Here is a 17977-nt window from a genome sequence, read left to right as displayed (position 1 = left end):
TCTCCAGTTTCAACCTGAATGTCACTCCTGAAGGACCAGATCATCTTTCATTCAGTGATGCAAGCTCTTGTTTCACAATATGATCTGGGATGCAAATGACCTTGTTAAAAAGGTCAAAAGTGGAGGGAAATATTATTAAAAACAAACAAAACAACCAACCTCAGCTTACACACTAAAATAACCAAGTCGTTTTTCCTCCTCTTCTTCCTGATTGTTTCAGTCACCTACTCTATCAGGTCCAGCTTGTTCTGGTGTTTATAAGTAACCAATTTTAACATTGATTCATACCAATGCAAGAGATGTAGAATGACATAAACTGATCAAAGAAACCTTTTTCAGCCCTGTTTTCCTACCTTAGCTCACTTTCACGATTCTTGCTGAGATGTCTGAATGATTCTCACACTTCATTTTGGATATACACTCTATAGATACTTGCCCTAATTTCAGAGCTGTATTCCGTAGCAATTAGTAGTACTGATTCCTATCTTCCTACATAAGTTAGGTTTTCATTTTTTTCTATTGCAGTGCCATAATTCTGTAGGTCATAATGAAAATTAAAGACAAATCAAAAACTCAAGGCCTTTTTACAGCTTCTCTGCAAGTCATGCTGAGCAGTGTTGAAAGCCACGAGCAGCTACAATAGGTTGCGTGTATTTTGACGGAAGCTTGACCTAGTTCTCTTGTAAAGATTCTTTCAAAGAGTAAACAAGACTCTGGAGGAGATTCTTGAAATACTGGAACAGCTTTCAGAAGGAACATTACAAAATTGAAGGAAAGAATCCAAGACACTTACAGATATTAACTTATTTATTTATATTTTCTTGTTTACAGTGTTACACTATTTCTACATCACATTAAGTTGAAACTGATCTTACCTCTAAGATCTATAACTTACAGAGTTTTAAACATACAAAAGTACCATTAATTCCACACTTAGTTTACTTTCTTATGTTTTACTTTGATATTAATGCTGGAAACATATGAAACATGGAAATGCAGATTTCAGGATACAGTTCTTTGGGTGAATATGAATTTTACAGTTCAGTACTGAATGTTGCCCTCAGCAATGACAATACACAGCAGCAAGAAAGATGATTTCTGTGATATAATTTGCAGGAGTAAAGACGCTATGTTAGTTTCACATGGCAAAATTAACAAATTCTGACAGACTCAGGAACAAAAATACTTTGGTTTATAGTTGTGTTGATGAACCCCAAATAAAATAGCCAGTAGGTTTTTTCAGACTGGACCCTCTCCCCAGATATACAGTGCTCTTTTGAAACACAGTCAGACTGGTAGAATCACGTAACAATACAAAAAAAAAACACTTCAAAACCTGAAGTTGGCATACTAAGTTCAATGTATGAGGATGGGGTAGGTTCCTCCTAAGAATTGCCCTGAGTATTCAAATTCCAAGTCTACTATATATAAATACTATATATAAATTCCAAGTCTTCTATAGGCATTGAATATTGTCTACCTATCCAAAGACAGCGTATGCTTCTAACGTTGGCACTTCATTCTACAGGAGTGAATGTGTCTCCTCCTCTGGTTTTGCCATGAAAAATTTCAACCACTATTTCTGTAAAATAAAGTTATGCACTTAAAAAGTCTCAAGTGCACATTACACGTAGTCTACATCATTCTGATACATTTTGTAGTTAGGAAACCTCCTAATATGGAGAAGCAAGTGATTAATGCTATACATTTAAAGTATAGTAAGCAGTGCAATGCAGCAAACGATCTTTGCTGGATTTTTATTGAAGGAGGTGGATTGAGTGTCTAGAACAATTGAATACAGTGACTGTGACACTGTTTGCCACATCAGTCCTTTCATACAAAGATAACTATTTTTTAAAATTGCTTCTAGAAATACTGGTTTTATTAAAATTAGACTTCGACCTGAAGTATATCTAAATTAAAAAAATGCTGACACAGTCAGCATGGCTCAGTTTGGTACATGAAGTGCTGGTGCTAATTTCCTCACTCTAGAGCAATGGCTTCTTATCTTCATATACCCATGAGCAACAAAATTACACAAGTAATTGCAAGCAACACCCTGCTCTTCTGGGGTTGTCCTGTGTTCATTTTGCCTTTAGTGCCATGGGTTGACAAACACTGCTCTAGAGTTAATACTATTACAATCTGTATAAAATATAAACAATACAAAGTCACATTTAATTCACTTTTAGTTTGTGCAATACAAGTTAAACTTTTCTCATTAACGCATTTTTAAATTATAAACCATGGTAGAAATTCAGAATAATTTAAACCTTTTTTTTTCCCTAAACATTAGGACTTTTTTTTTTATACGAAGTTGTGTTGAAACTCTACTATAATAAAGACAGTTAACTTTCTCCTTCAATTACCATTAACTGAAGTTAGAGTAGAGAGTTGAAGGACCTGAAGACAAAGTCCACTGTCCCCAGAGCAAAGAAGTGAGCCAGTACTTCAAAAAGATGCTCCCTATTAACCAACAGGCAGTTAAAACATACCTGGAAAGTTTTACTCAACAATGGTACAATTTAAGTGGCAAGCTTCCACAATGCAATCATTTCTTCTCAAACAACTGAGCTGAGACCAGCATTGCACATGGACAAGTTGTCAAGCAGCAATGTGTTTTAGGATCATGCTTGAGAATCATTTCCCAAAGATCCGGTTGCGTAAGTGGCCAAAGGGAGGAAAAAGCAAGACTTGGTTCAGAACTCAGCAGGAGTCAGCAGCTGCTAGCTTGTATAGGCTCAACATATTGACAGTATTCTTGAGTCTTTTGCCCTCCCGGAAGCAGCAGCTTCTTGGAGCTGCTGAGTTCCTTCATGCATTCTGATTACAGCTATCACCAAAAAGAAAAAAGATAACGCTAGTGGTGACCAACAGGAAAGAAAAAGTAATGGTGGAATGAACTATATCCAGCCATGCAAAATATTACTTAAAAATATTTTTTTCTCTTGCAAAGCTAGAAGAAAAACTTTTTGTAATGTTTCATTTTCTAAAGTAATAAATAAAATATGTTATAAATCTTAGGTGCTATACTCATTATCCAACACTATATATACAAAAAGCAGACATATTAAAACATAGCAATTGACCTTGATCAGGTAAAAAGAACTGAATGACTTCTTGGGTCATTGAGTCCAGCCCCCAGTACTAAGGCACCACAATATGTAATCCCTTTCACAAACACAGTGAGGTTCAAGCCTAAAGAGGCTGTCTATAGTACCTCCCACTGAAAGACCACTTCGGGACATAATAGTTCACATCCTCAAAATGATTTTAATTTTCAGCCTAAATTCTTTGCAGTTAATTCTTAGGCAAACATTGCCTTTAATATTGGAAAAGCCTGCCTCTCTTCTCAATTCTCACCCTGATGCATACTTTTGCTCTGTATGCACACGGGGAGAGATAGAGAGATCACAGCTATACTCCTTGGTTTCCTATCAAAGGATTAGCTCACTGCATTGCCTGTTCACCTTTCTTGAACATAAGTGACCAAGACATCATGTAAAAAACTGTTTGCAGGTTGCCAAAAATAAAGGTAACAACTGTCCTTCACATTCATGTGAATGACAATTGCTCTAAGAATCATAATCTTTTTCTGCTAGTTCTAGAAAAGTGCAGTGTGTAGAGGGTGTATTCAAATTACAGCAAATTTATTTCCCTCCTTTTCAACGCTATTTAAGTTTCAAAAATAAGTTATTAAATTACACTAGGCCCAGCACATCCGGTTCCACCGTCTTGTAGATTTTGCTCAGAAAGACTTCCACCTTATCATCACCCAAGTGACAGATGTCCAAGATACAGACAACATGCTTGCCGTCTAGATCCATCGCTGCTTTTACAATTTCATCTAGAAATTAAGAAACGTAGTTTTAATATACATACAATAAAAACGCAAAGTGAATTGATGCTATTTTCCACAAAGTTATGTGTGTATGTTCAAGTATCTTTCACTGAAAAACACACTTGAACTATTATGTGCTGGTCTACTATGAATTATTATTTTTTGGGGGGTGGAGGTGAGGGGAGGGGGTGTAGAATCTCATTACTAAATTCATCCACCACAAATGATAGCATCAGAAACAGAAATACTGAAATACGCACTACTTAAACATTAGTAATTCTCAGATTCCATAGAATCATTCAAGGAAAAGTAAATGTATTTGAATAAAATCAGATCTGTCTGTATTAACATGCAGGAAAACACTAGGCCTACATAGCACTTTGCAGCATGTCATGCGTGAATAGCAGTCAGCACAAGTGCTGTAAGGTGCTAGTAACTAGAAGCATAATAGGCAAATACTTCAGTTTATAGGCAGTGTAGGTTGCATTAAAGATGCTGTTCCATGTGATATCAGCGAAATGAGTTGACTGTTATTCCACTCTATTTCAAGCAAATCAAGGCAAATATCCACATGCTCAGGCACAAGTACTGACTCCTATGTCAGTATAATATGGCAAAATACTATCTAGGTCACTTAGGAGTTAGTGATTTGGATATTAAAATATTATATTCAGAGTACAAAACAGCTCCAATAAAAACTGCCTTGAAAATTCAGTATTATATCTATGTAAAGGTAGCCACACAAAATTCACGTATGTGTCACGGAAGTGAGCAATGCCTGATCTACAACATTAATTTCTACAGAGGATTATCTCTTGTGCTGGGATACAGAATAAGAAAAGATAAATGAGTGATGCCAGTGAAAGTCAGTCTCACCTGAAAGTGGAAAGGTGTCACAAAGTGCTCCATAGCTGGTGGTCTTCTGATGATAAGCAGAGATGCAACTCATGCAAGACAGTAACGTGTCATTTTCAATGTCCTCCATTTGAAGTAAGTGTGGGTTTTCAGGATAGAACAGTGGGAGAAATGCGACATCTACTGCTACATCGTGGTTTATACCTATCGAAAAAAATATTTATTAGCACAAATCTTCATCTCCAGCCCATTTACAACGTCACATCGCATTTCTTCATTAAGAAAAATCAGACTATTGCAGGCTGAACACTGATATATATCATCAGAAAATGTTTACACACTTGCTCTTTGTTCATTAATTAAATAACTGATGACTAAAACTACATTTCAATAGAAACCTATGTAAGTATACACACACATTGAAACTGATAGTTACAACATTATTCTGCTTTAAGGTCATCAATGCTATTAGCTCAGAAAATATTAAATCAATATTGGAAGCCATTTCATACTTCTTTTTAGCTTCATCACTGCTATGAGGACAAAAAAATCATTTTACATTCATTGTATCTATGCAGCATGTGGTACAGTACTTGTGCTACCTTCATCTTGAATATTTTATTCCATGTTCCAGGATTCTAATGACTGTAAATGTTTAAATACCTTCTCTGAAAATCTCCCTTAGCAAATAATGGAAACTTTAAAATTACCTGAACTTAACATGAGCACTATTAATCTAGTCAATTTCCTTCTCCTTTTAATGGGAAAATAAACCAAACATTAATATCCCGAAGTAAAGCTAACGAACAGATCTTGTTGCATATTTGTCATCACCTTGCATATTTATATTTTAACAAATAAAGGTAAATCAATTGATGTTTTGTGGTAACCAGAAGCAGCAGAGAGTTGTTGATGAGTATGGCTAAAATACAAGCTCTTTATTTTCTAGTATGGAAGAAATGCACTTTTAAAAAGGCACTTAAAAAAGATAATTAAGAAATAAATACAAAAACAACTCAGTGAGGATATAAACTCAAAAGAAGCATTTCAAGCATTTCCTTTTCCCTTAAGAACACTACCTTGCTCCTGATGGGTACTGCTCCAATAGAAAGATCAGCTGACAATAAAGTGCAATTGAACAATTTACCTAATTATGTCAGACTAGTTCACTTACTGAACTGAACCTCTCTCTCTCTATTTGTAATAATGAACAGCTTAAGGACTATACACAACCTTCAAATAATCCACACACACCTATACACAAAATCGCAATTATATGGAAAGTGGCAATAGAAATAAGATATTCAATTATCTCAATTAATGACACGATGGTAATTTTAACAAGCATTACTGCTTTCTGGTGTAATAATATTCTAATTCCTTTTTTTTTTTTTTAACAGAGATCTGAAATGTCTTTAAAACATATCTCTCTCTTTTTTTTTTTTTTTAAACTTAAACACCCAAATTCGAATGACTAAGCCAAAGAAATCTATTTAGTTTCTGGCTAACCTTAAGTCATTCCAAGCATAGCAAACAGCCAGGCTACCAAATACTTACCCAGAACTGTCACTTCATAATACCCAAGGCCACTAGCACTTTTAAACTCATTGATATTTTTATCTGTTCTCATTTCTTTTGGCTGGTACACAGCTGCATGAAGGTTGTACTGTTGCATAAGTAAGTCTTTGTGCGCATAATCAAATTTACGTGGGATACTTTCTGGGAAAACTGTGCTGTGATGCAAGTATTTCAGCAGTTTGTCTTTTACTTGTGCCCACAGGTCACTCTGCCATGAATCACAAGTTCCTCTGGTCTCTTCAGTTTCAGGTATAGCACTTAGTCCTTCTTGGTCTAGTATAAACATAGCAAATAGTTAGTTGCTTATGTACTTACAGAATCCTGTCACTTTGGTAGAAGAGAAGTATTTTCACTAGAACATCTCAGTTAAGAAGACAGCAGAATGTTCACAAGAAAGAAACTAGAGCTGGAACGGGAGTATATGACTAACCTTAGAGGCTAGACTTGTAGTTAAACCTCTTATTTCAAAACACTACGTTGAACATTATGGCTTGTATTTGGAGAGGACATAATTTGCTCAATGAACATCCAGAAAACATGAAAGCAAGTTTAAAATATGTACAAGGAATTTTTTTATTTATTTTTTTTAATTTTAAACCATCCTAATTGAAACCACACACATTCATTTTAAGGTATCTACACAGTATCCCAGCAATTCCAGAGACAGTAAGAGCACAGCACAATAAACACTACAGCTACCAGGAATTCCTGTAAAAAATAATTTCAGGAGAGAACACCCAATCTGATTCCTCATTTTTTAAAAGTCATGAGAAATTTCACTGAAGACTAAGAACCAATTAACCCATTAATTATCAAACTTACTTATGGATATGTTTTCTTAATTCTGAAGAACAGATCTCTACATAATACCTAATGCTGTTCTTTCACTTGAAAAAAAAATCACTTTAAACAGTTACTGTATAAATTTTACTCCAATTTGAAACTTTCCTCAAAATTTCAATCTACAATATATTAATCATTTGAGAAAGTTCACTGTAAATTCTATTGTTTTAAATAAACACAACGAAGTAGATAATCATCAGTAGACTAGAAGCAAACCATCATTATTACATTAAGATGTGCTGTGGCATTCCTGAATAAAAGGATGGACAACAGTATCCATACTACAGCTATATGTGGAAGTAAATTGACAAATGTTGATGTCGGGACAGATGCAAGCAGTAGACAAGCTTTCAGATCAAATTACATAGAGTAAATCTAGACAGCTTTGTAAAGAGGAAAACGTGACAGAATATTTGCATGAAATAAAAAACAGACTAAGCTACACAAAATGATGATTGATAAATTAACTTCTTCCTTCATTCAAAAATAGATATCAAGAAAGTAACTACTTAAAATATGAGTTTATATTCAATTGCAAAGGAAAAAATAAATATTTAATAATATTAACTGATAAAAAATCCAAAACCCAACCATCACTCTCATTACTGGCTTGTATGTTGCATTCGTTTCCTCCCACATCTTGTATTTGTCTTTTAGTTAGGTTCTAATGTAGCTGTGGAGCTACCTTCCTGGAGATGGACAATTTTATGACATACAGATCACCATAGCAAGAAAAAAAAAGATGCAAAAAAAAGAATCAAAAAAAGATGCAAAGACTTGTGCTACTAAGCCCACTGCACAATACTTCTGAGGTACAAAACTGACCTGCAGTTTGTATAAACACCGAGAATTTTTTTCTGTTACAGGGAAACAGCCTAACAGTGTCCTTTCAGCCATCCTTTATAACACATCAGGGACATGACGGAGCACATTGACTTTAACAAGTTCATACAGTGGCTCCCAAGAGGCTAATACAGCCAGATGCATAGAAAAGCTGTCTTGACAAACAATGGTTGTAAGGATATCTTTGTTGCCTGTGTTGGACCTAAAGGGTAGAAGCAGGTTTAAACTTAATGTTACAACCGCTTGAGACATACCTGCATAGTACTGTGAACTGTCTGATACAGGCTGTTCATTTTTTTCTTGAACAAAATCTTCATGCTGAGATTTGTCCAAGCTATAAAAGGAAAGTTAGACTGTGTGTATATATATATTTATACATTAAAGTCTATTTAATCTCAAACACTATGCAGCAAAAGTTCAGTTCTTGACAGATTTCTAGTGATAAATGAAACAAGCCTGAACGACTGAGCGTTGGTAGCTGGTTTCACATCACAGGACCTGTAATATAGCAGCTTGACATAATGAGACCTACTATGCTCTGTAAATCAATTTTCAAGAGCTCAAGATAAGAACTGCTTTATTTCATTGCTTTATGGAGTAGGTAGGGAAGTATTTTATACTCAAAAGCCAGCATTTGTTGCCCTCTACTGAGCACCTACTGGAAATAGCATGCGTGACACTAAAAGCTGAGTATCTCAGACTATCAGCAGGTTTATGACTTAATTCTAAAGAAAATACTGCACAGCATGCTGTTGTGATTTCAAATCAGCACACTTCAGCAGTCAAACACAAAGCAAAAATACAGATGACTCATCACTCCAGAATCCAAATGATAAATTCCAAATATTTTTCTTTTGCACATACTACCCTGTCATAATAACGAGGTAAATCAAGCAAACCAGATTTTTTAATTTTAAAAATAGTTTTATTTAAAATAAAATAAAATTTAAAATACCAAAATAAATAAAAGAGCTTATAAAATAAATAAATTTAGAAAGTTATACTTTCATTTTTAACCATGAAGTTTTTAACTAATGGTTAGCAACTATCCTCTACAATCTCTAATCAATTATCTTGGAGAAATGTTGGAGAAAAACATAAATACTCTACAGCCACAACATAGAAAGATACGCTCTTAAGCTCATTTATTCCTTTCTTATTTGTTACACTCCTCTTATAATAAACTCAACAAGATGTATGAATAAACTCAAGAAAAAGACTATTTTGCATCACAAACTACTGAGATATAGGCAAGACTTGGTTCAGGTACCACTGAAATTCTAGTCTACCAACGTAATTACTAATAAAGTATTATAACTGCAAATACACAGAAACAATACAAAGACAGTGAAAAAGGGCCTGAAGCAGTGCATGCTGTTTGGTGGGCTATTTTGCATTTCAGTTGTAATTATTATTGTTTTCTTTCCAAATTTTCCCTATTTCATATTATGGATAAATACTGAAAACTCTGTGTTTCATAACAAATGGAACATATCTAAGATGAAGTAATGCTGTGAAAAGATAAAAGGAAATACACTGTGGTTTTTTTGAGTATGAAAGTACATTCTACGAAATGCACTTATTATCATTGTGTGACCTAAGTACTGGAGTGACTATCTTGTGATCTCTACCTCTAGGCACAAAAGAATCCTCGTTCAAACAGCACAAACTATACAAATAAGGTTTCAGCTACTAAATTTTGAAACAAAAAGCTGCCACAGAGAAGCATGACCACACTTGCTCCCCAAAACCCAACCAGGCTACAGAGGAGAGCTGTGCTAAATGTACCAGTAAACAGAAAGTTGTATGAGCTTCGATACCACTGTAGAGTTCAAGATGTTTTTCAAATTTTGAGGTCCAGTGCAACCTCAGAAAGATGAATTCAATAGGTCGTATCTAATTTCATGCAACAGTATTTTTATATCTTCTGATGCAATGTAGCTGGAAAATTTTTAACTTTCTAAAAATAATTCAGTAATTACATCATGACTCCTATGGTATTATTTTGAGATAAAAACAATGCTTCATTTTATGAAGAATTAATTCCTTTTACCTTAACTAACCTAGAAAGTAATTACTGTGTATGCACAGTAATAAACTATTTACATATCAGCTATATTATTAGATTTTCAAGCCATTAAAGACATTATCAAAAGCTATTAACAGAAGTTGTCTAATTAAAAACGAATGCCCACAAAACTTAATTCTTACTTTCAAGACTTTCTCAACAACAGACATGAAAATCTAGTAGTGTTATGAAAGGCTTGCTCAGAAATCAACACTTTGAGTAAGGCACAAGACAACTAACTTCCCTCTTCGTTAAAGCATGGGAGTACACCAACTCATACTGCTGACAAGTTGATATTATGAAATTGGCTTGTTTTTCTTTTCAAAATGTTTTCCAAGGTGAGAAGGCTCTGACTTACAGCTAGTTTTGCCTCTTCAAAATTTTGAAACAAACTTATCACACTTCTTCCCAAGCTTCTTACACAACCTGTGGCTGGAAGGTTTTCACCTGCCTGCCCAACACGTTACTGCTACAGGACTGCTTTGTGCTGGATGGGTGCACAGTGCAACCTGCGCTAAGTTCGTAAACAAGGCAAACTTACGTGTGAATACACAACAGCTTACATGTTTCTGACATAACCCAAATCCTTCCATTTAGTGTTGTGTGCTGTGGCTGTTGTAAACCAAAACATCCATGTTCTTAATTTGCCCATGCCAGCTTTATGAAAACCTGTGCCACGACAAATTTGCTATTCCCAGTCTGCAATCTGCAGACTCTCCTGTCCATTAGTTCTCATTGGAAGGGATAGAAAATGGAGAAAATGAGAAAAGGGATAAATTACACTAAACATTTAGAAGTGAAACTGCAAGGACAGAAGCATACAAGCAAGGCACTTTTAAGCAGTCTGGACTGTGAACATGTAATACACCAGCAACTCTGTGGTACCTGCAGTGCTAAGCTTCTAAAGATTAAAAAGTTAAGAAAGCCATTGTGTTTTTCTATTTCCGTGAAAAAAATAAGCTTGTCTAAAATTTCTGATCTTTCCTCCTTCATAAAAAAATATCAGTTGAACTACTTTACATTAAAAGCTAGTAAAAAAGAAAGTACATTTCTCTTAAGTGTCTCCACTAGCAAGGATGTAAATATTAATGGTAGCATTAAATTAATCGGTTTCCTCTTACCTCGTTCTTTCTGAAACCCTTAACAATCAGACCATTTCACATGCATCCTGATAATACTAGATGGCATCCTATACATGAGTTACCTCAGAAATGTAGGCACTGAGGCGGTCAAATAAAGAACCTTAAAATAAGCTGTTACTATCTAAAAACATGAAGCCTTCAACAGTGCAGCCACATTCTGAAATACTGCACAAAATACTCGACACAAAGTAATATAAGCTATAATAATCTAAGCTATAATGCATACTAAGAAATATTTACCGTTATTTCATAAACATATTAGAATATTCCAGTGAGAGCTGGCATTCTGCTACTTTGAAGCAACAAAACAGAAAACAATGCAAGCTTGAAGTACTTCCGGCTAGCCTTCTGTTTTTCTCCTGTAATTTGGAGAACTCAGAACAACCACATAGGTAATTACAGAAATACACGAGTTACCTTTTAATTATATAGAGTGAAACAGCTTCCCATAATCCAACACAGACTTTCTCCTCCTTTACTAATGGCATAGAGTACAGGGCACACAGGTAGCAAGGACAGTAGCAGATTGAGAAAAGCAGAGAACAAAGAAAACATGCCTTAACTTTTTCTCCACTTTTAAGAAATGGGGAGAATACATTCTTTCCCATCCTCCCCTCCCCCCTAAAGAAATTGAGTATTTCTCAGCAAGCAAAAGAAAAAAAGTGATTCCTCCCATTCAGAAAACCATCCTGATTTTCTAACGGATTCGTGGCACACGTTCCTGCAAACTCCTGCACCACAATACCCTGAAACCCATCCTTACACCTGGTGGCTATACAGCCTCTTGTCCCTGAAGGCAGCAAGTCCAGCTGAAAGATGTGTCTGTGCTGACTCCCCAGCTAAGTTGGTTGCTGTTAAACAGAAACCCTAGCAGCTGAGGTCTGCCCAGGTTCCCCCCAGGGCTACGTAACTTGCTGTTTGGCAGGTGCATGATATTAAAGCCAGGTGTCATGCTAAATGAGTGAGTTGCAGAGTCAGACAACCATTTCCCCTAGAAAATGTAGTGTCTACCAAAAGGATCTTCGTGGAAGAACGGTCAGTAACTTACATAACCTCCATCACTGTGATTGTCGCTACATCCCTAGCACCAAAAATTCTCTTTAGTGAGGAGTGAAGAGGTGCTGAAAGTGAACTAAGAAGGCAGGGAAGGGCATAGAGAATCACAGAATGATTGAGGTTGGCAGGGACCTCTGGAGGCCATCTGGTCTAACCCCCTGCTTAAGCAGGAATATCCAAGAGCTGGCTGCCCAGGACCAGGTTGAGACACCCTTTGAACATCTCCAAGGAGGGAGACTCCTCAGCTTCTCTGGGCAACCTGTGCCAGTGATCAGTCACCCTGACAGTACAAACAGTGCTTCTTGATGTTCAGACAGAACCTCCTGTATTTAAGTTTGTGCTCACTGCCTCTTGTCCCATCACTAGGCATCCACGAAAAGAGCCTGGTACCATTCTCTTTGCACCCTCCCTTCAGCTATTTATATATGTTGATACATTTATATCAACCTTTAAACTTACCAAATATATTAACCCCTGAGCCTTTTCTTCTCTGGACTGAACAGTTCCAATTCTCTCAGCCTTTACTCATATGTTAGTTGCTTCAGTCCCTTCGTCTTAATGGATCCCACTGCACACATGTATCACGTACTCATGATACAAACCCCAGTTGCCACCACCAAAACACCAGACATTTTAAATTACTGTCATCACAGAGTTCATAAATTCAGGTTACTCAAGCTTTGTTTGAGACAAATGACAAGAATTTACAACCCTTAAACAAAACTGCATGAAGGAAGGAAGTTTTCTACCCCAGACTAGCAAATAACATTCATTCTGCTTTCTTAATAATTTCCCACATGTAGTCATCTCTTTAGGTTCCAGTTTTGTCAGGGCTATGGATCTGAAACTCCTACTTGGATTTTTTTTTTTTCATCATTTTCTGGATCCAAAGCAAGTTCGATAAAGATTGAGTGTTGGGCAGTGGAAGGAGTCAAGCGACTTCTCAGAGACAATTACACCTCTGTGAGCTTACACCTCTGTAGCACCAGTGATGATTTATAGCTTAATTACCACTAGCAAATCCATTAATGCAATCACATTGTTAACTTTGCTTGCTAATTAAGCATTCCTCACTCCTACCTTTGACTCTCCTATTTAAACTATAATCTCTCTGAAACAAAGACTGCATATATTGCTCTATTTATCATGATGGACCCCTGTTACTAGGTATTCCTTAAGTAGCACATGTAGCTCTCTAAAAATTTGTTTAATAACACAGTCAAGATTTTGTTTCAGAATAAAATAATCCAATATATTTGACCTAGAATCAATGTGAAGGAAATTAATAGAAAATATTAAATTCCACTCTGTTGTGTTCTTTCACTTCCATGCAGATTCCTGACCTATAAGAGTTTCATTTCAAACCTATAAGAATTTAATTTCAAGTGTCTTTGCTTCCTCATTGCAAATATTTAACATAATTAACTTCACATGACTTACCCAAATTTCTTTCTTGCAGACCTTGTGAAATAGTGGTAAGATGGTACAGGAATAACAGATGTACTTCCCCTTAAGATAGGAAATTCACCATTATTTTACAGAATTCTGTTAAATGGAAATACACAGAGCAAAGAACATGCTTGCTTTTTTTTTTTTTTTTTTTCCCCAGGCAGAACCTAAAATATTATAATGTTGGCATTTTTCTTATGGAATGGTTACTAACATGCTTGCTATGACATTACCAAGACAGAACTTCTATTCCCCATTTTTCATTGTAAGCTTCTGTTCAATCCTAATTACATTTTGCCTGCAAAATATTTGAAATGCCTGCTCTCTTCCAACTATTATGACTTCAGAATATGAAAAGTCAAGAAAAAAAAAAAAGCTTTTATAGCATGTGAAATCCACTAAAACAAAAAACGTGACTTGTTAGATTTTTGCAACATTAAATCTCTCAGTATATAAATGAGGCTTGTAAGACTTGGTACAATTCCATCAGAACTTGCACAAACATTGCAACAAAGGATACATTTATACAAACAAATATTTTACTCTTGAAATTAAAAATGTTGCACTAGTTTTTTTCTTATCCCATTTTCTTATATTGGACTGATATCCTTTGTCTGTGTCTAACTAGGTGCAATAAAATTTCACAGAATTACATCACAAGCAGAGCCATAGCACTGTGAGCTATTTCAAGTCTTTAGGTTACCGTATAACCATCCTCTCCTTTCCTTTCTAAGAGCAAATTACAGCTATGTGTAATACCTTCCATTAACCAGAAAGGGGAAAAAAAGTTAAAAAAAAAAATAATTTTTTATGGTTGGATTTAAGGAATAACTATACTAAAACATTATTCCTTCCAGTTCTGCATTTCCAGTGAAGAAACCATTGTAACTATTACTTGTTTCACAGATAGGTCACTAACCTATAGATTGTTGAAGTGTTAACTACCTTTATTGAAAATCCCTGAGAATAACAAAGTAGCAATGAATTTTAAAAAGAAGAGAGCATTATCAATCAAATGCCTCTGTTGTAATCAATCCTCCATTAGCCTGAATGGCATAACTGTCATCACCTGATGCTAGGAAAAGCACAGAACTACTTTTAAAGATTAAACTACATATCCTTTTAAAGCCTTCTTACGTGCTTTTCTATGACCTAGGTTTTGAATTAATTTACATGAACGTTTTTGAGAAGATACACTACATATTTATGAAAAGAGCTTACTCTTCTGCTTCTGTCTTTCTCTTGACTGTGCTCTTTTTCGATTGCGGAGTTTGATGCCATTGTTGTTCCCCAGGAGCATACTGAGGCCCCAGAAAAGACGTACACTCTTTAGTTTGAAGGTTTTCCTTCTGAACACCATCTTCTTTGGACACAGTTTCAAGAGTCTGAGAAGCATCTTTCTGCAATAACAATTAATTAAGAGTTTCAAAGCACCCAGAGCTATTTCTTCCAACTCAAAACCCTGGAAGTGTTAAAGTATGTTTTAGAGCAAGTGAGTAAGATAAATTCTGTCTAGAAAGTGACAATGCGCAAATTGCAGTAATCCACTCTCCCACATTCTAATTTACATTAATTAAATCATCTAGCCAGTTAAATTACTAGCTTCTAAACAGCTATGCAGTTTTACAGAAGACTGCTACAATGAACTCAGAGAAACACTGAATCACTGCTTTTTAAAATTTTAAACTATTACTTGCAAAACTATGTCGTTCTCAAAATAGCACGTACAGCTAATCAAGAGACAATGTAGCCAAGTTCTGGATTCAAATGCGATATTCTCAATTCTAATTATGATCATAGCTGCTTAAGTGCTATAGCATTAATTTTCAAGCTCTGTACCTGAACAGGTTCTACTCCTGAGGCATCTTCAGCTACATTGCTACAGTTGATGTATCTTATGGCGCTAATTATTCCTTGAATAGCAATGCGCTTGTGTTCCCTGTAGTGCAAATCTTCAATTTCTTTCCCCATTTCACCTATGGCTTTCAAAACTGATTCAACTGCAAAAGAGTAATTCCCATAAACAAGTTTTAAGGAAATGCACTATCAAAAAGTCTGAATGAAAGGTTCAAAGAAAATGGAAAAAAAAAACATTACTAAGTATTAAATTGATTTTAAAATAAGTTTTTGAAGGATTTTAAATCCTCTTGTTTACATCACATGAAAAAAATTAATATGCCCTTTTCCCTCTCATATGCATTAACAGATATCAAAATTGGTGTTTTCAGGTGAAATTAATTATGTTCTTCCAAATAACTGTCTTTAATGCTGATTTAGCAGAGCAGTCAGAGTAAAACTTCTGGGAAGACTTGAAGCTCATGTAAGTTGTTACAGTTCTCCTGCAACTATGTGCACAAAGTGCAAAATCTGACTTTCTGTAAGATGAGGATTTGGCCTGTGATACATTATGAGTCACAAAAGGGATTCTTTCTTAGAAGACATTACACATCTGTGTAATCACTAATAATAACTGTATTACTTTTTAACTGATGTTTCAAATGCTTGGAGTAAGACTGAACTGAAAAAGGCTACAGATCTTAAAGATACTTGACAATACCATACCTCTATTACTTTTACAATACTTCAGAAAGCTATTTGGAGGTCGTGGAAGAGGATAATAGCCACCAATGACAGTTTTCTTCATTTGATCAGCTTCACTCTGTGTTTTAGTCCAGTGAATGAAGTTTTTCACTTTGGTATCTCTGGTGTATGGCTGGCCCTTGTGACACCCTTTTAAAACAAAAATAATCAGATATCAAAAATAAAGTAGGTTATAGTCACGAGCTTTTATTCTCAAATGAGCATCTTGAATTCCTCAGCTAACACTTGCATCTGATACTGAAAGTTAGCCAAATGTTAAATAATAAAACAATTGGCAATACTACTAGAACATTTTTTTCACATGAGTATGTGCAACAATAAAATGATCATAAATCATTTTGTAACTTTGCCTTTGCTAAAACCTACACATTCTTCATTCTTCTATAACCTCAGCAGGAAAGAACGGGTAGATCCTCTTCACAGGGTTCAGCAAATATCCGGACAGGTAACTGGTAAGGTATGTATTCGTTGATGTCTGGTTTAAAACCAACATACTGACTAAATTCCAGTTATATCAAATAAATTGTCTACTTCAAATAAGCAAGTCTACTTCTAAGCTATGAATTGAAATTGATCTCATCCAATGGTTTGTCATCTCCAGCTGTAGTTCTCATTTAGGATGCAAAGAGACATAAAATGAAGTTAAGCTAGGCTGAGGAAAAGCTCAAAATAGAAATAATTAGACAACTAACTAAGCACAAAATATACGGAAGGAAAACAAGTAAAAAAAGACTCACAAACCTTTAATTTAGGTGTAATATGTATCACCTGTTAGGAAAAAGACTAGCTTGTTTTTTTAGTCCAATTAAGCACAAAACACCCTATCCAGCTTGTTAGAAGAGACCATGTGTGTATAAACGACTATGTTCAGATAGTTTTTTAGCACATATTACTCCCTATTCCTCCTTGTCAGCAGCAAGATTCAGGCTGGATGAGTAATGTAATAGGAAATCTGAAGAAACGAGACGGGCAGATAAACACAGGAAAGAGGCGTCTACTTTATTTCATACTCCCTTGCAATTAAGCCATTACACCACTCACCTACAACGCTGTGCTATATCTGCCTCCTGATCAAAAAGCCCAAGTACTACAACGAGCTATGCCTGATTCTGGCTGTGAAATGCTGACTGATGCTATCTAGTGTGCAGTATTGCAGGGCCATAACGAGTATTGTACTGCAGATCCGAGTTTTCAAATAAGACTTTCTAGAAGGAATGCTCCTTCAGCAAAGCCCAGTACGACAACCCTTTCCAGGCCACATGTTCTGCACAAGGGCCTCTGCATTGGGAAACATGAAACATTACAGCTCTCAAGTATTTGTGAAAATATAAACTAAGATAAATTTACCTTACTGATTTTTTTAATTATAACAAGGAAATTTGTAACCCAGAAAAGCTGCAAGTAATATTTCATTTTTTTAAGAAACTGGCAACATTCACTGCAACACTATCTAATGATTAAAACAATCCAAAAGATTTAGTAAACATATGGCTTAACCTAATAGTTGTACTTTTCATAAGATACATCAATTAGTGCCTCACCTGAATGCAATATGCCGCCTTTTTTTTTTGTAATAGTCCAAGCAATTACAATTAGAACCACATAGAGCTAAAACTACTTTAAGTTACCTGTAATGAATATTTGACTTTCGTTCGAAGTCGTAAGGTAAATTGTGCTGGAAGGGTTGTCAGTGAGGTCCCG

At 35.4% G+C, this 17977-nt stretch overlaps 1 protein-coding gene across 1 annotated transcript in view; it reads right to left on the bottom strand.

The window, feature by feature from the left end:
• Nucleotides 1-789: 789 nt before the first annotated feature.
• RADX (RPA1 related single stranded DNA binding protein, X-linked) overlaps nt 790-17977 on the bottom strand; it is a 25381-nt gene continuing 8193 nt past the window's right edge. The window contains 10 exon segments of the mRNA XM_068697281.1: nt 790-2833; nt 3706-3847; nt 4718-4900; nt 6254-6547; nt 8215-8294; nt 13667-13735; nt 14897-15075; nt 15515-15675; nt 16238-16405; nt 17905-17977. Coding sequence (XP_068553382.1) covers nt 2815-2833; nt 3706-3847; nt 4718-4900; nt 6254-6547; nt 8215-8294; nt 13667-13735; nt 14897-15075; nt 15515-15675; nt 16238-16405; nt 17905-17977 — 1368 coding nt within the window. The 3' untranslated portion in view covers nt 790-2814.

The sequence above is a fragment of the Anas acuta genome, chromosome 13 (assembly GCF_963932015.1).
Source record: "Anas acuta chromosome 13, bAnaAcu1.1, whole genome shotgun sequence".
Classification (NCBI taxonomy): Eukaryota; Metazoa; Chordata; class Aves; order Anseriformes; family Anatidae; genus Anas; species Anas acuta.
Note: the sequence above shows the minus strand (reverse complement) of the source record. Positions and strands in the feature narration are given on the sequence as shown.